At 47.9% G+C, this 24,310-nt stretch overlaps 1 protein-coding gene across 2 annotated transcripts in view; it reads right to left on the reverse strand.

Annotated features, from left to right (window-relative positions):
- Positions 1-15,419, reverse strand: part of KLF13 (KLF transcription factor 13) — a 49,281-nt gene extending 33,862 nt beyond the window's left edge. The window contains exon 1 of one of the 2 annotated variants that reach the window (XM_079122262.1): positions 14,389-15,372. In XM_079122262.1, coding sequence (XP_078978388.1) covers positions 14,389-14,968 — 580 coding nt within the window. In that variant the 5' untranslated portion in view covers positions 14,969-15,372. Of the gene's footprint in view, positions 1-14,042 lie in introns of both variants that reach the window. The other variant, XM_079122261.1, reaches the window with a different exon arrangement.
- Between the last annotated feature and the right edge of the window lie 8,891 nt (positions 15,420-24,310).

Below are 24,310 nucleotides of genomic sequence, written 5' to 3' on the forward strand. Positions count from 1 at the left end.
ACTAATGGGAGGTAGCTGGGTAAGTGTTGGTAAGTATGTGTCCCAGGGGGTCGGTGAGCAACCCTCAGGGCCAAAAGATATCCCTGAAAGCCAGACCACTCATGTACATGTATTCCATTTGCAGACTACTGACAAGCCCATGAGGCTCTGTGGCTTGCTTGCCTTTGGGGACACCAATGTGCAGTCTCACAAGGAGGAAGGACACTAAACACACAATCACATAAAGACCTGCAGGTGAATGAAGGTGGGTTGGGGAAGAGACCCCCAGCCACCAAAGGAAGGAATATTTAAATGGGACAGTACCATACCTGCCCCTGCCCCCAATACTGCAATGGCAAGAGGCTTGTCATCACCTTCCTCAGTATATTCAGGAACCTGGGCCAGCAAACTGTGCACTGGAGCCCAAGGTACCCTTAGGTCACCCACCTAAGATCTTTCCAAAGAGGTGTTCCACATAAAGCACAGGAGTGGGAAGTGACAGTCACAGTCTGTCAGAATGTCCCTAATCTAGGACCTAGGTCTGCTAGCCTGCTCTCAGTGGTTTAAACAGAAAATTTTTCCAGATCATTTTCTGAGTCTGGAAATCATTTGCTAACATGAAATCTAGTTTGAGTTACTATGGCCCAGAGTACTGCCTACATAGGTGGGCATATGGTCTTTACTAGGGTCCATCAGCATGGAGACCCTATCTGCCAGTCTTCCCAGAAGGCTAGACACCCTCATCAACTTCCTGTGCTTCTCCCTGCAGGTGAGTTGCCTGGAGGCAGTCTCTCTCTCATCTCTAGAGGTTGAGGCCTAGGATGGTGCATGGCCTGGAACAGTCCATGTGTAGGTACAATAAGATCTTTGGGAGACTGAATTCATCCTACATGTCTCTGCTCCAACAACCCCCAGCTTTTGCCACCACTTCTCAGGGTGATTTCAAGCAGATGTCTAAGTGGTAAACTCTGTGCAGAGGTGCAGGACAGTCCCCACCCCAGCCCAGGGGCTGATCCATACCCAGTGGCTCAGAGCTGAAGAAGGAAGAGACCCAATCAAGATCACACAGACAGGGCACACATGTGACACAGGCACCTGTGTCTTCTGCCGTCTCTGCAAAGAGGCCTGGTCAGCAGGGAAGGATAAGGAAACCTCAGCCCCAGGAAGAACCCACCATCCCCCCCAGTAGGTGGGCTCTGCAGAATGGGACTTTCACAGGTATCCTCTGGAACAAACATGCAGGAAGAGAGAAAGGAAGCCATGCTCTTACTTACAGTCATTCAAAATATTCACCTCAGACCACACAGGAAGCATTTTGTTGCCAAATGCTTTCATATGAAGATGATAAGAAAGCAGGAATGGGGTAAGAAACCTGCTTCACAGCTGAAAATTGGGCTTAAGAATGCTTCTTTGCTTCACTGTAGGAAACAACTCTCATATTTACAAACAGAATTGCTATCCCCAGAAAAAGAAAATGAAAGGGGAAAAAAAAAATCCAGATGGCCCAGAACTCACAAAAGCAATCACTCCTGTAAACAAGAAGTAGAATGCCTGCTGAAACCAGAGAAGCCTTGGTAAATCATAAAAACAGTCAAAGTGGGTGCTGATGGGATTCCCTAGGCTGCATATGTAAGATGCTCTAAGAGCAGAGGTGAATGAGCTCCACTCCCAGGGGCTCTTCTAGAGTGTTCACATGATGCAAGTCTTTCTGCAAACAGGACTTCCGTTGAAGAAAGTACAAAACCTGTCAGAGTGCCTGGGCAGAGGGGAGGCAGAACTCTTGCAGGTGCTATTCTCCCTTGCCCAAGACTACTCAGAGTACATTGGGACTCAAAATGTCCTTCTGCTTGGGTGGGGCCTGTGTTAGCAGGATTAGCACAGTCACCCGTCACTGTGAAACTGCCTAAGACTACTGACAGGAGGGGGCTAACCCTGTCAGTACTTTGGCTTGTCCATAACTGCTCTGGTGACCAAGGACCAAGTCTTTTACCTTGAGATTTTATTTTAGCTGCTTCTGCTAATCTGAGTCCAGACAGGTACAAAACCTACTAGTACCAGAGCTTGGTTCCCTGGTAACAAAGGAGGCTCATCTGATATATACTCCCTAGTCTGAGCAGAGATCAGCACCCAACAACAATGGCAAGTTCATGAAACCTTGCAGTCTGTACCACTTTTCTACAACTGGGCCTTGGTTCATTTTCTGGCATCCCTGAGATGGACACTTTATAGATACAAAAGCCAAGGCTGTACGCCTAAGGCCACACTGCTGTAAGGTTGTGGATCTGAGGCCACCCCATGCCATAGGACAGCTGTGGGTGGGGAGGTTCAGAGCAGGCAGTAAGGATCCTGGGGCACCACCCAGAACCATCAAAAAAGTAGTTCTGAATCATGTCTCTTTTCAAAGGGGCAAGAAGCAAAACTGTCCCTCCAGGTACCTGTGAATAATACTGTAAGACATGAAATTCTGTTCTTGCAGCTTAAACATACACAGCCTTGCCACAAACCCCCTGCTCTTGGATGTCTTGTCCACATTCTCATGTGTTCCTCAAAGGTCAGCATGACCAGACAGACCCACTTTACTAATGAAAACCTGGCGTTGGGCTCAGCCTGTTCCAACTCCAAAGTCAAGCATCCTCATCAATATGTCATCCTCATCAATATGTCTTTTTAAATAACAAGACATAACCAAACAAAAAGCCCTTTCTCCGATAAAACACTGAGAGACTCCTAAAGAAGGTTGCTAAAACACAACATCTATGGAGTCAAACTTCCAAATGGTTGGCCAGGAAGAGAGATGCAGCAATGATATGGGGCTCAAAGTCCAAAGCACAAACTGTTAGACCTTGCAAACAGCACAGAGGTGCTAGGCACTGGATATCTCATAAAACTCCCACATGTATAATACTCTTCAATACCATGTTCATATATTTGAGTTTTTTCTCCAACACTATAAACTTCTTATAAAAAATCAAATTCTGCATGCATCCCTGAAAGGGGTTATGTTAACAGAACTGTTTCTGCCCTACAAAGAAAGAATGATAAGAAGGCTGTATGGTGTCCAGGTGAGGAGGACTGCTCAGGGGAGGGCACACTAAATTGGCATTTCACCCAGGGGTTTGGCACCATGCTGAGGGACAGCTGCCCAGCACTCAGCAGGGAAATCTGGAGAGAAGCTGGGAAGCTCAGAGTGTGGAAAAACAATATCAGAGACATATTCTTTTTTTTTTTTTTTTTTTTTTGCAGTACTGGGGATTGAACCCAGGGCCTTGTGCTTATGAGGCAAGCACTCTACCAATTGAAAACTGAGTTATATCCCCAGCCCTGAGACATATTCTTAAAAAAAAAAAAAAAAAACACAAAATCTGGATATTTCCTTTAGTGCTAAGTTGGTGGGCCCTAACCCCAAAGCAACTAGAACAACCCCTGCTGCAGGGAGATGCTTTCCTGTAGATCCATGCCTAGGAGTTGGTCATGAAACAAGAGATAAAGTATCCACTATGCAGCCCAGTCCACTCTGGCATGCATGTGCTGTGGGAAGAGACTCAAAAGGATCTGTGCAATCATGATGAGGACAGGACCCAGGAAAGAGACCTATGAGTAGTTCACAGGACACATTATCCCACCTGGATCAGCTCTCCTGATAAAATGAATGAAGTCGCTTCTTTTAGACTCACCTTAGCTCCTTGCTTGGGCAGGTGACTGACTCTATGTGAGGTAATTTATGGTTAAGCAGAGCAGGAAAGCCCAGTCAGACACAAAATGGAAGTCCAGATCTATGGAAGAACATGCTGCTGAGTCCCTGCCATAGCCTGGGGCATTTCCACCAGGGCATCCCACTAAGAGTGTAAGCAAGTGGACAGGAGGACATGGGCTCAGATATAGCCTGCCCAGGCTGCCAGCATGAGCAGTTAGAGTTTAATAGCAAACCTGCACCAAGGTGTAAAACAAGTTCACATCTTGACCTCCAGAGAGGGCCTGGCACTGGGTGGGGAGGGCACCCCTTGGGCTCAAACAGACTTCTTGGTCTGCTCTGTCTAATCATTTCTGGAAGCTCCACTTAGGGGCATCTGAACCTTCCAAGAGAAGAGAAGCAGCTCCCCAAAATTTTCCATGGAATTAATCAGCCTCAAAGCCAATAGAATTCTGGTGTGGTGTTTACGTAAGTGCTCCCAGTCCCTGGACCTTGGCCAGCACTCCCTGGCCTGTGGCCCTGCCAGTCTGTCGGGGGTGCTCTGTGCTTCCCCCACCCTGCCTCACCACTGCCAAAAAAAAAAAAAAAAGTCAATGAAGCACCGAAATGTTCCTCCTATAAAGGGAATATAAATGTTTATTAAGAAATTATAGGAACCAGGTCAGGTATTTTGCTATCTTAGTCATACCAGCTAATTAAAAAAAAAAAAAAAAAAAAAAAAAAATTCAAAATAGAAACCCATCCTAGAAACTTGAGACAATGAGAACTTCTCTAGCCACAAGCACTTGGAGCCTTGGCTTAGCTTAGTTGTCAAGGCAACCCAGTGTTTACCTCCAGTTCTGCTGTGTAGGAGGACCCTGACTACAACCAGGAACAGCCAACCAAGTCACTGCCTCCCAACACCCCACGGGATAGGTGCCAGAGTGTCCCCATAGGGCAAAAGGAGGAAGCCACAGCTTCCCCTGCAGGATCTCTTAGGCAGAGCTGCCTACAGCACAAAGGAGAGGCATCTCTATCCTCTCTCTTTTACCTCCTGCAGCCCTTTCTCCCCCAGCTTGTCCTGAGGGTTAGAAAGCTCTGAAGGCAGATAAAGAAACAGCTCAGATCCCAGGGAAGGAGGAGGAGGTGAAGAGAGGAAGGGCTCAGGCTGAATCCTCAGCTGGGCAGTTAAAGAGCTCAGGTCTCATTCACTCTCTGGGTCAAGCCAGGCCCCCATACCAGGCCACTGAGCCCCTTGGTCTGTGGAGGAAGAACAGAGAAACAGGAAACAATACTGTTGGATTCAGCTCCAGGGCCCTTCTCCATCTTCAAGACTGGGTCCTGACTGAAGAGCCTTCTTCCCTGCTACCACAAGGTATCAGCCTTTCAGTAATACAGCTTTATTGGGGTTCATGGTGCTGGAAGCAACAATCATTCCTGCTGCAGCCTGCACACCTGGATGGACATCTTATGACTGGCTTTTACCCAAAAGAAAAACTATCCTGAATATTAGCTACATGGTTGATCACACATGCACATGCTTACATATATGCACACATACATGTGTACACAAACATGCATGCATAAATGGGCATAAATACACACATGCAAATAAATCCCAAGATCAGATACAATACTGATTGTGCATATTTCAAACCCTGGCTCATAATTTAGAGCAAGAAAGAGGATCAGGAAAATAAAGGTTGATGCTTTCCAAAGGCTAGAGTAAGAGTAAACTTTAAAATGGTACAATTCATCCAAAGTAAAACGCCCTGTCCATCACTAGGGTAGCTTCAAATCACAACCTGTCAGTAGCCAATATTCTGTAAGACCCTAAGGTCTGAACGGTAATTTAGGACAATCAGTTCTGCTTGCCAACATACTAGCACAATGTCCATGACAGTGAACACTCATAGGGGCCTGCCTCCTTCAGCCAGACCCCATAACAAAGGGGACACAGCATAAAATATTCAAACCACATTTAAGTTGACAAAAGGTGACATCCTGCAAAGCCACTCGGACTCATCCAGAGAATGCCCTAGTGCCTTAGGCCAAGCAGCAGTCATTTTTAGAAAAAAGAAACTGCCATGCATGTAAATAGGTATACTCTGGAAAAGACAATAAAACTAGAGGAACTTGGCCTCAGCATGCAGGGCTGCAGGGAGCCAGTGTCCCTTCGGATCTTCAGGTGCTGCAGTGAGCATCTCCTTCTCTCACCATGCCACTTGCGTTAGGAGACAAACATAGCAGCTGATAAACAAGCATGAGGAGAATCCTTCTGAGGATGGAGACCTAAGCAATGGGATGGTGGAACCTAAGGAGACATGATACCACCAATGACCAGTAGGCAAACCAAACAAGGCTGTCAGGGTGAAGACAAGCGCACTGCATCAAGAATACCTGATGAGCCCAAGTACACAGACCAAGACAATGGAGAGCCTGCCAAAGAACCAGTCTGCTGTCACTTTTATACATCTCATAAGATTCATATGACTGGCAACTATGTAATTAACTCATATTTACTATCCCTTGTTTAAAGAAAATGTGTAGGGCTTGTGGTTGAAAAGATGCCCAGGCACACCCCTGGTGCCCAGCCCCAGCTCTCAGACCCTCAACAGAATCCAGACAAGACTGAACAATTCACCTAGCAAAGGGTCTGGGAGAACAGCTTTAACCCTCCTAGTAATAGTAACTCCAAGCCAATGACCTGCTGGGTCTGAGATGTCTGGCCTCCTTCTGGAGGACCCAGGAGCCAGCCTGAGACTCACACATCTCTTTTCTGTTTCCACTTTCCCAATGCTTCCTTGCATTTTAACTTCTACCTCTAGCCCTAAATCAAGTTCCCTTTATTCTGTTTCTTTTTAGCAAGCATTTATACATAAAAGAGAGTTAAGGACAAGTGAAAAGGCTCAGAGAAGGAATTCACGGGAGGAGGGCATTCCTGGTTATATCCTGGGTCCTGCAAATACTCAGGTATGGCCTGAGGAAAATGATTCTCAGGTCTTCTTAAGCCACCTGGAAGTTCTCCAGGGAGGATATGCTACCAAACCCCAGCAGGGATTCTAGCCCCTAAGAAGAGCAGCTGTCCTGCCCAGACATCCCAGGAGTGAGATGGGAAGTCCCACATACAGAACTGCAAGGCCCCCAAAATCTCAAAGGGCCATAAACCTCAGAGACACCATTGTGGTCATAGGCTCTCCTTACTAAAGGAGGAATTCTGGACCATGAAAGGAGCTCATACCCACAAGGTTGACTATGAGCCCTCCAAAAAAGGATTGAGGTCAGATCCAGGGTCCCTGACCACTTACCATGCTGTTCAAGTCATCACCTCACTGACCTCCCAAGTTTGTGCAGTAGACCTGAGTGGTAGACAGGGTAAGTCCATGTCACCCTCTTGCCATTGCTAGACTTCCTTCCAACTGGCCCTTGTTCACAGGAGATGGACATATGACAGACCTCTACCTTTAGAGGTTCCCCTGAGACAGGAGTTCAGGGCAGGAACTGAGTCACAAGCTCTTTGGCAAGAGATTACTTCTTTTGTTTTTTGGGGGTGCAGTATAATGCTGGAGTTGGAACCCAGGAACTTGTGCATGCTATGCAAGCACTCTATCACTCAGTAACACCCCAGCCCTGGTGAATGACTTTTAATTTGGGGGGTACTGTGTCTTGCAAAGCTCTTCCATGATGCACCCTGGGCTACAGTTCCAAGAAGATAAGCCTGTGCCCTGTGCCCAGTGACCGAGGGTCACCCACTCATGTAAAGCAGGCCATGCTCCTATGGCAGCAGCATAGGGACATTTAATCTGAGGCAGCAAGCCTCAGCTCTTTTCCAAACAGGTCACCTTGGGACAGACTGGCTGATGGCCACACAGTGTGGCCAAGTTCCTGGTTAGCAAGTGTTTTTGTATGATGAACTTCAAAACTGAAGAACAATAAATAGACGCCCCCCCCCACACACACACACACAAAAAAAATCCTGGGGATGTATGCCCTCAGTTTCCTTTGTCCAGAAAAATATTGGTAAGAACCAGAGATTTGTCAAGACTGTGTTTTTGGTCCTTGGTGCCATGCTGTGCCCACCTACCCAACACACACATTGAGGACAACTCAATGTTGTCATTGAGGGCAACTGCTCAATGGCAAGTGGTGTGGAAGGCAAAGCCCTGAGCAGAAGGGGAACATGATCAGGGAGGGAGACAGAACAAGAGTCAGGTAACAAAAACAGTACGGGAAATAGGGCTAGGGTCAGGAGTTGGGGTAGAGCAAATGAACACCTCTACCAAGGTCCTAATTTCAAATGAGGAAACTCTGTGCCTCTGCTCAACACCCTAACTCATAAATAGCTGGTCCACAGTTGCTGGGGTTTTGGGTGAACCCTAAGACCTAAAATTGAACTAGAAATCAGAAGGTCCACAGTTTCACAGTTTCTGAAGGTCTGGATGCTTGGTTCAGACACAATGAACAGGGCATCACATTTACATACACATACATGTATATGTACACATGTGCATATATACATGTACATAGAGATGTATGTGTATAAACGTGTATAGATAAACATGTATCTGTATAGTCAAAAGTCAGTTTCAGGCTCGGTTAAGGATTTCTTGTGTCTTCTAACAAGTACCTATTGTCTAAGCCCTGCCAAACAAGGTAACATGTTTGAATTTAAGTCTCCATTATATTGACCCAGAACAGCGACCACAGCTTTCTGAACTCAGTGCCTACTGCCCTGGAGACTATATCAGCAGCTATCTGTACCACCCTAACCCTGGTCACACAGCACAGCATCTAATTCTGAGCCACCAAGCTGGAAAGAAGTCTATTTTCACCTTTAAAGGAAGCTGATTTCTCAAGAGAATAAAATTGTAAAATTGTAAGATTATAAAATGAAGAAAAACAGAACTGAGATCTATACATGCTTTTTCTTGAAAGCATACAGAGACTCATCAAGACCTAAGGGTATCGGTGACAGCAAGAACTGCACAACCCCTGGAAATAAGATGAGTCTAGGCACAGGGGGCTGACCAAGAACACAATACCAACCACCTTTAGAACTGGCTATTTATACCACCTGGAAACACTTTTAAAAATAAATTAAGGTATCTTATTTGAGGAAGGGAATGCCAAAGCCTCCCGGAAGTTGTTCTTAGATAAAGACTTCCAAAGCAGAACTCAAAAATCTCAACACCTATCAAGAAGTTGGAAAATGGGCTGGGGATATAGCTCAGTTGGTAGAGAATTTGCCTCCTATGCACAAGGCCCTGGGTTCAATCCCCAACACTGCACACACACAGACACACAAAGAAGTTGGAAAATAATGCAGAGATCAACCAGGTACTGGAAGGGTGTGACTAAAGATGAACAAGTACACACCTGCCCCAGTACAGTACCTGGCTGTGCACAGGGTGGGTAGCACTTTGGCTATTATCAAGAGAAAAAATGCCCACGAGGATCTGGTGAACACCACCTTAACCATGTGATCCAGCAAGGGGACAAGCTGACATCCCTGGTCCCCACACCAGCTACATTGCAGTGGAAACGCCAAATATTATCTGTATCCTATTGGTGGCCAAATTTGTTTAAGCAGCACCTAAACATGAGAAAAACAATCAGATCTATCTAGACTGTGGAATGTTCTACAGATCAACTGGCCTCAATCCTTAAAATGTCAATGTAACAAACAACCAAAAGATGTACTGTTCTAGATTCAAGGAAACTAAACAGAATGACCAAACACAATGTGGATCCTGGATCCCCTATGGGACATTTGGAAAACTGAATACAGTCTATACATCAGATAATACATTAAAGAGAGAAGAGAGAAGGGAAGAAAGGAAAGGAGAAATATGTGGCAAAATATTAATGGACAAAACTAGGGGAAGAGTATATGCATGTTCACTGTACTACACCCTTGGCATTTCAGAAATAGTAAAAAGTTGTGGGGGAACAATGTTCTGGGGAATGCATGGTTTTCTAATACTACGGAAGGGAATCTGCTTACCTGCATCACCAGGAATGCAAGTCCAGAGACAATGGCAAAGGGCATAGTAGGCATGACCAAATTCAGGCACACAGCTGTCCAGGTGCAAACCTCAATTCCATTCTCACTTGCTGTGTGACTTTGGGATTGTTTCTTAACCCTTCTGAGCCTTAGTTTCCTTATTTGAAAATTACTAGTAATAACTATCTGCCACTTAGGGTCCTTCTGAAGATTAAGTAACTTCATATAAACTAATGCAGTCCGAACAATGTCTGCCCCTAGCAAGCAGTCTGGAAGTCTTAGATGATTTTTGATTGCTGAGTGTTTTAATTTTAAGAAACATTTAAACTGCCTTCTTAAAGCACAAACCAGACACACTTTACAGAGTGCTGGTATCTCAAAATCACTGTTAGGAATGTCATTCATTACAAGGTCTCTAAGGTAGGTCTCAGGTTTTCCTGAAGGAAGGAACATGTCCTCCGACAGGGCACCACATTTGTCCTGATATTATGTTTGGTGTGGTTTCTTCAGTTATATATTTAAATGCACACCCTTAAACAAGTGCATGTAACTTAGTAACTTACCAGTGTGTTTCCTTCCTTACTTTGGGCAGCCATTGATATATTTCTGCTTTTTCCTTTTAATTTGCTACATCTAGGAACCAAATAATCAAAAGGATGAAAGCTATGTATAACCTTCGGTACAGTGTTTCTGGCAGACTATTTACGTAGTGTTTAAAGGTCTGTGTGGATGCATATATGCAAATCCATTAAGATTTGAAAGGGGCTATACCAACATAGGGTAGTAATGGCCAGTGGGCAAGGGGACAGGCTCAAACATTCTGTCCACAACTCCTGCATTATTTGAGGAGTTTCACAAGGGAGGCCTGATGGAAGCCCACGGCAGTGAAGGTGCCAGGGGTAGGAGACACTGGCCTGGGCATGTCACTGGACAAAGTGGTGGCCATTAATTTTTTTAAATTTTGACTGGGTGAAGGAGATCCCACAGTCTCCCTCTACTCTGACAGGCTGCCTTTCCTGAATACTTGTATCAGGGAGCACCTATGAGAAGCAGAGCTGCAGTGTGCTTGTAAACAGAAAGCAAGGCCAAAGCACTTGGAGAAGAGGCCGAAAAACTGTGCCCCAAGAATATCATTCAGGATCAAATCCCTGCTTCAGTGGGTAAGGATAAATTTTAAACAAATTCCTCCCAAATGATTGTAGGAAATGGTTGAGAGAATGCTATCTTACTGTATTTCCCACCTCAAACCCAAACAGGGGCAGTGACCACAAGCATCTCTCAGGGTCTGCAGGAGAAGAGCAGAGTGCAGCACCATACCCGCTTTTCTCATGGCGTCCTAGATCTGCTGAGATGGCCCAGTCTGTGGAGAATGCAAGCAGATGTTTTGGCTCCCAGTGCTTGGAGGGAAAACAGGGCAGAGTCCCTTGGAAAACAATTCTTTATGGGAACAAAATAGGTAGGAATGTATTTAGAGTGCTGCCAAGAAAGGCTGAGTGGCCATTCCACTAGGGGCCCACCAGGCCCCACCTGAAGATAAGCTGGAATCTCTAGATGCACAACACAGCTGGTTCAAAGGATCTATTTGCTCTCATGAGGGCCCAGCCTGGCCTAACCTTCTGGAAATTCTCTTTCCACACCAAAACCCCTCAATCTCCAGCAAATCTGCTCCTCATCTTGCTACTCCCCAAAGTTAGACTTAGAAAATTTCCCAAAACTGGGTTGAGAAGTTCCAATTATATAAATGGCTTGAGCTGCAAAGACGTTTGTTTTACTATGCATCTGCTTTAACATCAACAATTACCTAAATGTGACAGGATAACTACAAGGGAAGTGGGAAAGGGAGACAACACTATCACACAGCTAACCAGGAAGGGCAGTTCTTTGCAAGCAGCTGTTCAGGGGTGAGGGTGGTGGGGGCAGAGTAGACCAAAGACCTGGCCTGGGATGGCAGGTTTCGCCCCCCTCCCCAGTAAAGACTGACCCTTGCAATTCCCAAAGGTTTCTCTCTCTCTCTCTCTCTCTCTCTCTCTCTCTCTCTCTCTCTCCCTCTCTCACTCACACACACACACACCAACTCATTTCTCCAAAGACTTTCCAGGTGATCAGGGTAGATCTCACCAAGCCACAAGGTCTAAAAACCCATTTCTGGTCAAAGAACTGCTGCCTACCTCCTTAGCTAAAGTGGTTTTAATATTCAACCCCTGCCATGAAATCACTATGGGTCCTGGGAGGACGAGTCCTAGTGAGGTAGAAAATGAGGCATGACCTCAGCCCCTGTCTCCAGAGACCCTCACAGAATATTTCTGAGGGCCCATAAACCAAACCACAGCCACCTCTGAGTTAGGGTCTACCTAGGAACCCAGCCACTCAGCCAACCCTGGGGCCAGCCTTGCTGACTTCTCCCTTCTGTGTGCTGTACCGTTCTCCTTCCACCAGCAACCTCCCCTTCTGCCCCTATGAAGGCCAGTTACTGTATGCTCTCTACACCCACCCAAGTAGGGGCTATAAATGGGTTTCCCAGAGATGCTCTGGACCAGAGGCAGGTGCCTGGGATGTGCAACTCTCATAATCACATTCACCTGGGGTACCAAGTAAATGCAGTTCCCAGCTATGATGTAGTAATTCAGCCTCAGAATCTGCGCTATTTCAAACTCCCGCACTCAACAGGGGGCCCAGAAGCCTGCATTCATCCTATAGGTGGGGCCTCCCTCAGATCTCAGCACACCTGAAAGGCAGAGCGGGTTCCCTACTCTTCTTAAGAATAGACTTTGTTGCAGGCACTCAAAGAGGGTTGCTTCTGCATTTCCAGAAATGAAAGTTCCCAGCACTCGGGGCTCCAATCCTCTCCGTAGCCTAGACGTTTGCTCCGGGCCAGCAGAGCCCCAAAGAGGGGGCGAGCCAATCAGGAAAACATCCCCGGGCAGAGGCCCTCACAGCACAGCCCACCCGTCTCTCCCCTGAGCTAGTCCCTCCGCAATTCAAGAAGCCAGCTACCGGGTGCTGCCGGCTGCGGATAAAAGAGGCTACAGGATTTCCCAATCATTAAGTACACCGCCCAGCAGTGGCCTCGCACCCATCCGCGGGTAGATCTCAGCCACAGTCCCGCTCCAAGTGTTGCCCCTACCCCGAACTCCGGGTCCCCGGCTTTCAAAACCTAGTTGGCCCCGCCCCCCACGGCCACACCCACCGTCGCGGCAGCATTCCCAAGCCAAATTGAGAGCCCCGCCCCATCCCACCCCCGCCCAATTCACGATTAATTCCGACCCCGAATGCCTAGAAATGGCTCCACGTTCACCCTCCACAGCATCATCAGCCACGTGGTTCGGGGGCGGCTGCAGCAAAGGGCTAGAACCCCGAGCACAGTCTTCGAGGGGAAGTTGTTCAGAGATACACCAACCTCTACACTTGCAGAGCTCGGCCGTTCAATTCCCAATCTACCAGGAGAATAAGGGCCTTCAGCTCTAGGGTCTTGAAGGCAGCAGGTTTGTTTGTTTGCTTTAATGTTTAATCAGCATATGAACTACTTAACAAAATGCACAACCGTTGGTAACAAGGTAACGGTATTAAGTATTCAAGCTGTGAACCTGCCTCAAAAATGGAAGAGTTAAGTGTCACAGAGGAATTCGCGTGAGTTCAGGGAAATAGATGAATCTGTAAACCAAACCGGGGGAGGGGAGTTGCTATCCATTAAATAGTTGCGTCTATGTGTTACAACGAAACAAAAAGGGGGTTAAGCAAACAACAAACTTTCACAGAGGAATCTACTACAAAGTATCAGACCAGAGTGATGGGAAGTACTCCCCTGGGGTAGGTGGCGGCTAGAGGCGGTTTGCGGCCCCAGCTGCGGGCTCAGGCCTCTAGTCCTCCGGCAGGTGCCGCGTGCCCGCATCCGGCCCCCAGCAGGTGAGAGCTGAGCCCGGAACAGGCGGCGCAGACCGACGGACAGTGGGCAGGGCGCTCCTTTCCAGAGAAAGCGACGCGGAGCCGAGGAGCCCCTTCGGGCCCGGCGCGCCCCCGCTAGCCGGATGGGCGGGGGCTCCCACAAAGAGCCGCGGGCGGGGAACTCCTAACCCGGACCGCCCCCCGCGTCCGCCAGTGCAGCCGCGGGCTCTGGTTACGACAAATTAAACCTTAGAACGCTGGAAAAATTACAGGAAGAGGAGAGCGAAGAATGTGCCGAGTGGCTGAAGGAAACTCTGTCCCCGCGTGAACTTCGCCCAACGCGCGCCTGGGCTGTTCCCTCCCCCCGCCCCTTCCCAGCGCGTGCCCGGTGGGCGGGGGAGGGGAAAATGAGGGACCGGTAAGATATCACCCTCCCTCAGTTCCCGGGCGCCCCGGCTGCCCACCCACACGAGTGACGCCTGCTGCCCCCACCCAATCCGTGCGCACCTGCCCGCGTAGTCCCCAGGCCTGGGTGGGGTCGCCGCCCCCGGCCCGGATGACGACATCCACCCCCGTGGCCCCGCCCGAGCGAGCCCGGGAGGGGGCGTGCCCGGCGGGGGCGCGGTCGCCGGGCGGGCGCCGGCTCCTAGAGCCCCGACTGCCTCACGCGGCGCGTGAGGCCGGCCCCAGGGCTGAGAGTCGAGGGAAGGGGCGAGGCCCTGATCGTCCTCCGCCCGACCGTTCCCTGCGCCCGGCCCTCCCCTTGCGCCCGGCGGGTAGCTCCGGGGGCGTGGCTGGACCGCCCGCGCAGTCCCCTGATCGCGCGCTCCTGGCGCCCGGCCGCCCCACTGACCTGTGTGAGTTCTCAGGTGCGCCTTGAGGTGCGAAGATTTCCCATAAACTTTCTCACAACCCGCGTAGTGGCACTTGTGCTTTCTCTGCGGGGACTCGAGGTCGGCGCGACTTCGGCCCCGCCGGCCCCTTTGTCTGAGGCCGGACTCGCCGCTCCCCGCGGGTCCCGGCTCCCGCTCAGGCTCCAGTCCCGCCTCGGTCTCGCTCCACGCCGGGCTGGGGGGCGCGGCCGCCGCGCCTTCACCGGGCGAGGCGGGTTCGGAAACAGGCGGCGGCGCGGGCGGTAGCCGGCAGGGGGTCCTCGCCTTCCGGGCAGCGGCGCCCTCTCTGCGCTCCGCTGGGGCGGGCGCTGGCGCTTGTTGGTTGAGGTCCGCTAGGATCCGCGCCACCACGAAGAGCGAGGCGCTGTCCTTGCCGTCGCGGCGCTCCTCAACGCGGGGCAGTGTGGGGGTGGCGGCGGCGCTGGCCGCGCCCTCGGGCCGGGGCTCCGGTCCCTCTCGCGGTCCATGCACGACTGCACGGCTGGACATGGACACGAGGCACTCGGCGGCGAAGTGGTCCACATAGGCGGCGGCTGCCATGCTGCGGGCTCCGGCCGGCGGGCGGGCGGCAGTGCTAGTCGCTACGAGTCGTCAGCGGCGCATCCGCACCCACGGCCTCCGGAGAGCGGGCGGGGGGCGGGGGCGCGGCGCGCCCTCTCCTCCGGCTGGGCTGGGCTAGGCTGGGCGCGCAGCCGCCTCTGCCGTCACCCGCGCGGCTCCGCGTCCGCCCGGCCCGGCACCGGAGAGTGAGCGCATGGGGGGCGTGGGCGAGTAGGGTCTCGGCGCGGCGTCAGAAGCGGCCTGTCCTAAGGATGTCGAGTGGCGACGTTAGGGACGACCGCGTCAAGTCGCGGGCACAGCTTCGCCGCGCATTGTGGCAGTCCGGACAGCCGCTGTGCGCGCCGCAGCTCGGTGTGGGCGGCCCGGCCTCGGGGGTGGGCGGGGCTGGGGCCACATCTGGACCCGACGTCAGCCCCCAGCCACATCCTGGCGGCGCAGGTTACAGGCGGCAGCGGCCGCAGGGAGCTGCGCGCGCGTAGGGGGCGGGGAGCCTGGCGCGCGCACCGGCGGGACCGAGCGGTCGCGCGCTCGCGTCTGAGGAGGGGGCGTGGCCGAGAGCAGGGATGAACGCCATTGGCTGGCGAATACCGGGTCAGGCCAATCCAGGCTTCTAGAGGGGCTCACTCGTCCGCAGGTCCTGCGCGCGCCAATGGGCGTGTCCCCTTGGCGGGCGGGAGGGGGGGCGGAAATTAGAGCCCAGCAAGGGGCACGCTGACGCACGACGTTCGAGGATGGCGGGTCTGGGTGTAACCGCGCGGGGCCGCTGTCTGTACCCGCCTCAGCGGGGAACCCGGCCGGCTTTTCCCTGCCCGAGCTTTTGTGCGATGACAACCTTGAGCCCCGCGGTGGAGAGCTCTGGAGTACACCCCTTTGTCCCTCCAGCCGTGCCGTGAGGGGCGCTGGCGAGGAGGCGTGTCTGTTGAGGCCGGGCACTGGGCTGCTGCCCTCGCGTAGGGGCGGAACTCTGTCGCGCTGCACCTCAACGCTGTGGGTTTCCCAGGTGGCCGCTCCTAGAACTTCAGGCCAATGGTCACCACCTCGCTCTTTTCCTGTTGCGCTTCAGCTCAGCCCTGGCCAGAGCAAGGTCACGAATGGAACTGGACTTCTCACGCGAGAGGAACCAGGCGTTCCCCCGACTCGTTCCGGGAGCCAGGGACATAGGGTGCCGCCCCACTGCCTTTGAGCCCGCCTCAGCTGGAGCAGGACTGGCTCCGGTCCGGCGATTAATCTGGCAGCCGGGTGATGTGCCCACCGTGGCCTGTGCTTACAGGAGTGAACTACGTGCCCGGGAAGCGGGCGCTGCAGTACAGGGAACGTGGGGCCCCTTCTTCCCCCTCCCGCTCTAGGCCCGCTGCCAACTTCTCTAGGCTGCCCCTCTCCCACCGCGGTCGGGAAAGCTTCAAAAGCCACCAGCTGCTAGGACCCCGCCCACACCGCCCCACCCTTCCACTCAGCCGCCCTAAGGAAATGCTGGGCTGTACCCCTCTGGCAGCGTCCCTGCCTGGGACAGACCAACTTGCCCTTGACTTTCACTGCAGGCACCCCAACCCCAAACTCCAGGTCTGGACCATCAGCTAAGAGACTGGTGCATAACTTCCTGCCTTGGAAACGAGCTTAACATACCCCTCACAGCGTTACCCTCACCAGACCCTCCATGGCAATTCCTGGCACCTGACCTGGGAACATTGAGCCCAGAGGTCTGCAACTACTCGTTCATTGGGCTTAACGGCCTTGGAACAAGACAGGCATCTGTGCCGAATTCCAACAGGAGTTCGGAAAGTGAGGATCACTCAGGCATTGAACCCCAGTGGACCAGAGTAGAGAGGCTGGGAATTAAGAGCAATGGTGAGGTTTAAGTTTTCTCGGAATTAATTTGAAGCTTAGGTAGGAAAGACTTCGATTTCCAGGTAGCCAAGGGGGAAATTAAGCCATTCTGGTTTGCATATTGTGGTGGATTGTAAATTTGTGTCAACATTTGAGCATTTTGGGTATCTGTAACTAAAACCCTGAAATTCCCTCTCACTGACTGAGTTGCTGCCCTCAGGGGAGACTACAAAGCTTGTTAAGCTGGCTCAAGTCCCTGTAGGAGGGTCTCTGCTTGGCAGAAAGTAGTCATCTTCCTCCCAGGCAGATTGTGTTGATGACATTTAAGAGGCGTGTGTCCTGACCAAGTAATGATTCAGAATGTTCCTCTATTCTCACCACATGCCTCAGTCACTTCTTCATTAGGAAGGAGCCTAATAAAGCCACACCTCCCTTCCCTGTCCCTTTCCAGCCAGTGGAATTTTGCCCAGTCTTTCAAGTGCTATCTGTGGGGATATAGAAGTACTTTTAGTCGTTGGGCTGCTACATTCTAGGCTACTGCTGCCTTGTGTGAGGGGAGAGGGTGATGGCCTGGGTTAAGGGATCTCTGCTCTGACTGCCCCCATCCGAAGGTTTGCCATATGTGTGTCTTCCCAGAGAGTTTCAGCTGTACCTGGTGGCATTCTAGATACAAATCTCAGTCCATTGTCTGCTTTCTCAACCCAATCAATTATCAAACATTTGGTGATTGTTGGAGCCTCAGACCTGGTCTTCTTTATCCTAAACCCATGTGGATCTTCAAGATAAGTTCAGTTCTGTTCCCCAGAGGACAACTCACTATAGCAATGGGGTCACATTTTCCTTTCTAGGTAGGATTTTGACAGAGACAGCAGAAGCAGAACAGTGAATATCATATGGGAGCAAGTAGATCAAGATGTATCTGAACAATGAAGAAATTAAAGATTGTCAGAACCAAACAAGACCAAGGAGAAACCTAAATGTTCTGACATCTGCAGTTGTCAAAGTAAACAGCTTGCTCCCTCTATAGGGATGGCCACAGTAAATGGTGCCGCTTTTTTGCATAGAACTTCTTCTAATCAGTCTCAAGTCTTCCCAGGCAAATCTGAGCAGACAGGCAGAGATGACCTTGTATCTCAGCCTGACCTGAAATACAAAGCCATGATAGATTTTTTAAAAGCAAGTTGGATAAAACCGATCATGCAGAGAGAAGTACACATTCATGAAACTATCAATAATGTCACTTGGGAAATTTCAAGAGATATTACAACACATGAAAGGAGAATATGAAAAAGAAAAAGAAAAGAAAAAAAAAAAGAGTCCCTGGAGACTTAAAAGAAGATAGCAGAAGTACAAAAAACCCATTGAAGGATTGGAAGGGAAAGTTGAGGAAAACTCCATGAAACCAAAACAAAAAGAACCACAACAAAAACAACAAAGGAAAATGGAGACATTTTTAAAAAATAGAGAACCAAACAAAGTTTATTGATCAAATAACAGGAACCCCAGACAGAGTGGTCAGAGGAAATCATCAATGAATTAATCCTAGAAAAGTCTTCATGACCAAAGGACATGTGTTGAAAGGGCCCACAGAAAGTCCAGCACCATATCAGTGTTGAGTTTCAGAATACAGGGTACAAAAATGTTCTGACATCACAAACAGGTTACATATAAACAAGAATCAGAATCCTGATGTAGGCTTGTACACAACAAGAAATAGAAGTTAGAAGTCAAGGAAACAAATCCTTGAGAGATGGAAAATTATTTTCCAGCCATTACCCAGCCAAACTATAAACTATAGTGATGAGTCTCTTAACAAGGGCATAATCTGCAAAAAGCCTCATTAGGCAGTTTCATCTTTGTGTGATCACAAAGTGAGCTTTCACAAACCTGGCTGGTCAATCACTCCATTTGACCCCTTGATACAATGAAGAAACATGGTCAATGTATCAATGAGGTTGCTGCCAATGTAGCTCTGGCATTTGCTAGATTTTGCTGTTTGGTCCCAGTCCCTGGTGATATTGGGAGTGGTGGACCCTTAAAGAGGTGGAGACTGGTGGGAGGTCTTAGGTCATTTGAGCTGTGCACTTAAAGGGGATACTGGGACTTTGGTCCTTTCTCTTCCTCTTTCTTTGCTTCCCTCCTCTACTTCATGCTCCCACCATAATATACTGTGCTACCACTGACTCAAAGCAACAGGACCAATTAGTCTTGAACTGAAACCTCCAAAACTGTAAGCCAAAATAAATCTTTCCTCCTTTTAAATGTATTAGGTACTTTTTTATAATAACAAAACTGATTTAACACATTTTTACAATATATTTATTATAACTAAGAGTATATTCTAAAATAGTTTAAAATATATAGTAAATGCATAAACCAGTAACATAATCACTTATCATTAACAACTATTATGTATGGAATTTTATGTTCTATGCTTTCATATGACTGGCAGCATAGTAGGTTTGTTTACACCAGCAACACCACAAATACACAGCTAATGCATTTATATTATGATGTTATGACAGCTACCATGTCATAGGTAATAGGAATTTTTTAGCTCCTTTGTAACCATATAGGATCACCATCATATATGTAGTCTAGTGTTGATTGAAACATCATTATATAATGTGACTGTATTTTTAGATACATGAAATCTCAAAAATTTCCCTCCCATACATTGTTTCTCATAATAAGAAGCTACCAGAGATTATGGTTCACCAAAATAAAACAGGAAAGTAAAGGAGTGGGGGGACATGTGATCAATAAAGCAAGGCATTCAACACAGGACTAAGGGCAGAGGAAGTCCTAGGTAAGAGCAGCTTTTCCAGTTCTTTTTTTCTAGCAGAGCATTAGCAACCCAGGCTAGGACAGGTCATCTCTGGAGATGCCTCTTAAAGAGGCGATAGAGGTCCTATATAAATCAGGAGAAGCCAGACCATGCAACAAATCTCAAAGGTTTATTTCTGGCCATGTGACATGTCCATAGTGAAATACTTGGGAACACCAGATAGATGAAGCAGTCTGTCTAGAATGTGCTTGTTACTCTGGCCGAGTAAGAGGGAAAGTATCCACCCAGAGGTGTTACTCATACCTTCTTTCCACCATATACAACACATTTTCCCCTCCCTAGGTGGTCTTGACCCAATATCATGTGCCTTTTTAATCTGAGTCCAGAGACCAGAGACAGGATAGTGGGGATTCAAGACAAGGGACATTCTATGCTGTCCGGCTGAAAGTACAGACCTGGGTGGGAGGTTCAGTAGTTTCTTTGTGTGGCTTATATGGCTCCTTTTGATCTAGAGATGTATAACCTAAAGATAATTTTTGCCCCCTCCCCCATTCCTCACTATGGGTTAAATATGGTTTTTCCCCCAAAAGTTCATGTGCTGGAGACTTGGTCACCAATGTGGTGGTCTTAAGGGGTAGTGGAACCTTTAAGAGGTGGGATCTAGTAGAACGTGTTTAGGTCATTGGGGGTACCAACCTCAGAAGGAATTAATGCTGGTTCTCAGAGTAAGTTAATTTCCAGGATTGTTATAAAGAGGAAATCTTATCCTTGGATGGTTCTAACTTCTTTTCTCACTATGTGCTCTCACCGTGTGCACATACTCCCACCATGTGCACATACTCCCACCATGATGCCATCTACTATATTGTTACATAACCCAGGGGATTCTCACCAGAGGCCAAACTGATGGGGTCACTTGATCTTGGACTTTCAAAACTGTGGACTAAATAAACCTCTTTTCTTTATGATGTATCCAGTCTCAGTTGTCTTGTTATAACAACAACAACAAAAATGAACTGATACACTTCCCCCATACACACACCAATGCACAGTGGGGCAAAGAGAATCATAAATAAATAAATAAACAAACAAACAAAAACCAACCCAATTCAGAAAAGGGAGGAAAGGGAGACATGCAACAGACAGTATCCATAGCAATCTTGAAATCTTGCTACATAGATATTGCCTGCCACCCTGAAACAAGAATGTTCCTAGAATAGTCTCAATCCTACTTACTGGGGAAGCACAGCCAGTTCAGGCCCCTCACTCCATCTTCAGGAGGTTTTCCCCTTTCTATTATCCTTGACTGCACATAGTGGACATTGGGGAATATGCCCCCTTGGGAGCTGAGCAGTTCTCTCAGCCCACTTTTGGTATGTATTAGGTTAAAAACTAGGGTTGGTTTAAGTGTTAGCCACAGACTGTATTAACCTTTGTTCCTGATTTCTTTGATAATACTACAGTTTCTCAAAATTCTAGTTAACTCCTTATCTGGTCTGTTTAATTCCACTTAGCCTCACTAAGTGGAATAGCTACTTTCAGTACTTTTCAAGACCTGCTTCCTTCTCAACTTAATTGCAGGTACTCTGAGTCTCTCCGTCTTCGATGAAAGAATAACACCTTTAGTCTCTTTTCTCTGAACCTTTCCAGCTATCCCAGATAACAAGTTATCAAATATTATGCCATTCAGTAAGAGGGTAACCATGCTTCCAAAATCAGTTTTCTCACTGCCTACTTAATCAGCATTCAAGCCAGTGCCATTTGTATAGCACCATTTCACTCCTCATTACCATTCTTCGTATCAGTCAGGATTAGCTAAGTTATGCAACGGTAACAAATATTTCCAGAGTTTCAGTTGCTTAACATATCAAAAATTTAATTTTAAGTCTACTAAGGATGTCTTGGGACTCTACTCTGTGTCATTTCCCTCATCCTAGGACCCAGACCAACAAAGCCCCACTCTTAGGAAAACTGACAATATGGCAGAAGAGAAAAGGACTTTCCAGATGGTCTCATGTTGGCTATTAAATGCTTGGCCCAGAAATGACATACATCTCTTTTGTTCATAACTGACACATGGACCATCTGCTATAGACAATGTTTGTGTTCCCCAAAATTTATAACACCCAATGTCATAATATTTGCAGGTGGAATCTTTGGAAGGTAATCAGATCATGAGAATGGAGCCTTCATGAATGGAATTACTGCACTTCAAAAGAGACTTCAGAGAACTCCTTTGCCCCTTCCATCATATGAGGTTATAGTAAGAATACTATGAATCAGGATGCCTAGACTTGATCATGTACCTGTCAGCCTGAGTAACTGAGAAGTAAACTATTTAGAACCACCCAATCTATGGTATTTTGTAACACCAACCCAAAACAGACTAAGACACCTTCCCACTCACAGGAAGCAAGCATGCTGTCTCTGGAAGGCCAGGAGCTGAGCTATTGAGGGAAGCATCAACAATGTCTACAATACCTTTCTGACTTGAGAAGATCAAGAAAACTGGCAGAGTTTGGGATTCAAATAATAAGTAGGTAAAAAACTAAGTGAACCAAAATGTCAAGAACTTCAAAGAAAACAAAAGGAAAGTCCACTGCAGCTGCCTGCTTGCTTGGTTCAGTTGCAGATGTTTTCATAGTGATGATGATAAACAGTGAATACTGACCAAATCAATTTTTTCACATCATTTTCATGGAGGAATGGGACACTCTGGTGGGATGGGGTGGGAGGAAAAGAAGTTCACAACTGCATAATGAGATGTCGACAGACAGCACCCCAAATTGAAAAATTAGAAGTAGTGATGCTATGGTGAGCAGAATTCTAAGATGCCCCAACATTCTGACCCTAGTCTATACATACTCACTCCCAGTTATTCAAACAACAGGGATTTTGTGATGTGATTATGGTCTCTAATCAGTTGACATTAAGATAGGGTGATCATCTCAGTGGACCAGAGCTGATCACATGAGCCCTTTTGATTTGGGTCCAGAGATAAAAGAGAAGGAAGTCAGAGAGATTGGAAGCATGAAAGATATTTGAACTGAGAAAGATGCTCCACTGCTGACTTTGACAGTGGAGGGGGTGACATGGCAAGGAATGCAGGCAGTCTTTAGGAAATGAGAGTGGTCCCTGACTGACAACCAACCAGAAATGGGGACCTCAGCCTACAACCACAAACAACAGACTGCTACCATAGCCAAGTGAACTTGGCAAAGGATCCCCAACCTCCTGATGGGAACACAGCCTAGGCAACTTGATTTTAGTTTCTTGGGGCCCTGAACATAAAAGAACAGCACCATGCCCAGACTTCTAACCTACAGACCACAAAATAAGCATTGTCTTAAGTCCCTAAACTTGTGGTCATTTGTTATCTGACAATGGAAAACTAATACACATGCCTTCTGTGTCCCAGAAACAATCTGGTAAAAGAGGCAAAACCATTTGCATGTACTGTTGGCCCGCAGTATTCATTGGTTCTACAGCCAAATATTCAGTCACCCATAGATCAAAAATATTTGAAAAAAAATTATATTCATTCTGAACATATAGAGTTTTTAAGCATTATTCCCTAAACAATACTGTATACCAACTATTTACATAACATTTATATTACATTAGGTATTATAAATAATATAAAGATGATTTCTAGTATATAGGATGTGCACAGATTATATGCAAATACTACTCCATTTTATGTAAGGGACTTGAGCATCCTTGGATTTTGGATTCACAGGGGGTCCTAGAACCAATCCCCTGTGGGGGTGACTGTATAACTTCAATGTGAGGAAAAACTGAGATGGAAAGTGTCAGAAATTATTAGTTGCCCATTGAGATCCATCCCTTCTGTCAATAGCAGTGACTGATAAGACTTCCAGACACATTTGCAGTTAGGTGTGACCCAGTGACCAACTTTTCAAAAATGTTGAACTTATGAGCAGAGAAGGATCCCCCTACTTCTGCACTAGGACTTTGTAGAGGTTGAGACTTTGTATTATTAGTCAGCTTTCCATGACTACATCAGACACTTGAAATAAAAAACTTATAAAGATAAAAATCTTATTTTTGCACACACTTTTGGGGGTCCCAGTCCATAGGGAGGCAACATTGCTTTGAATCTGTGGCAAGGCAGCATATCACTGCTGAACTGTAGAGCAAAACCACTCACCTCTTGGCAAAGATGCAAAAGAGAGGAGAGGGCTGAGTTCCACAACCTCCCCACCCCATTACCCAAAGACCACATCCTAGGCCCTACCTCTTAAAGTTTCTACCCCCTCTCAATCTCACCACCTTGGGGACTAAGCCTTTAACATATTAGATTTTGGGGGACATTCAAAATTCAAGTTATTAGCAGTCCTCATACTGCATCTTCTTCTTCTCTGCTAGCTGGAAGCTTATGACAACATAACTCTATAGGATGATGGAGCCACCAAATAGAAAGAGCCTGGAACCCAGAAATCAACCAAGAACGCTCTTCTGGACGCTGTGTTTGAGCCATAGTATGAGGTCTGTCTGTTACTTGACATTAGCTTACCTTAACTAATATGAAGGAAGATAGGGACAGGGAAGATAAACAAGAACAACCAGAAGAATATAGAGTGAGGGCCAGGTGGGGTGAGAGTTGTATTTTGTTCTGTGGTCTGTGGAACTGGTTCCCTGGTGGCAGCCAGGCTGAGAGATGCTAGCTCTTAGCACTATCCTCCCTT

The sequence above is a fragment of the Sciurus vulgaris genome (assembly GCF_902686455.1).
Source record: "Sciurus vulgaris genome assembly, chromosome: 2".
Lineage (NCBI taxonomy): Eukaryota > Metazoa > Chordata > Mammalia > Rodentia > Sciuridae > Sciurus > Sciurus vulgaris.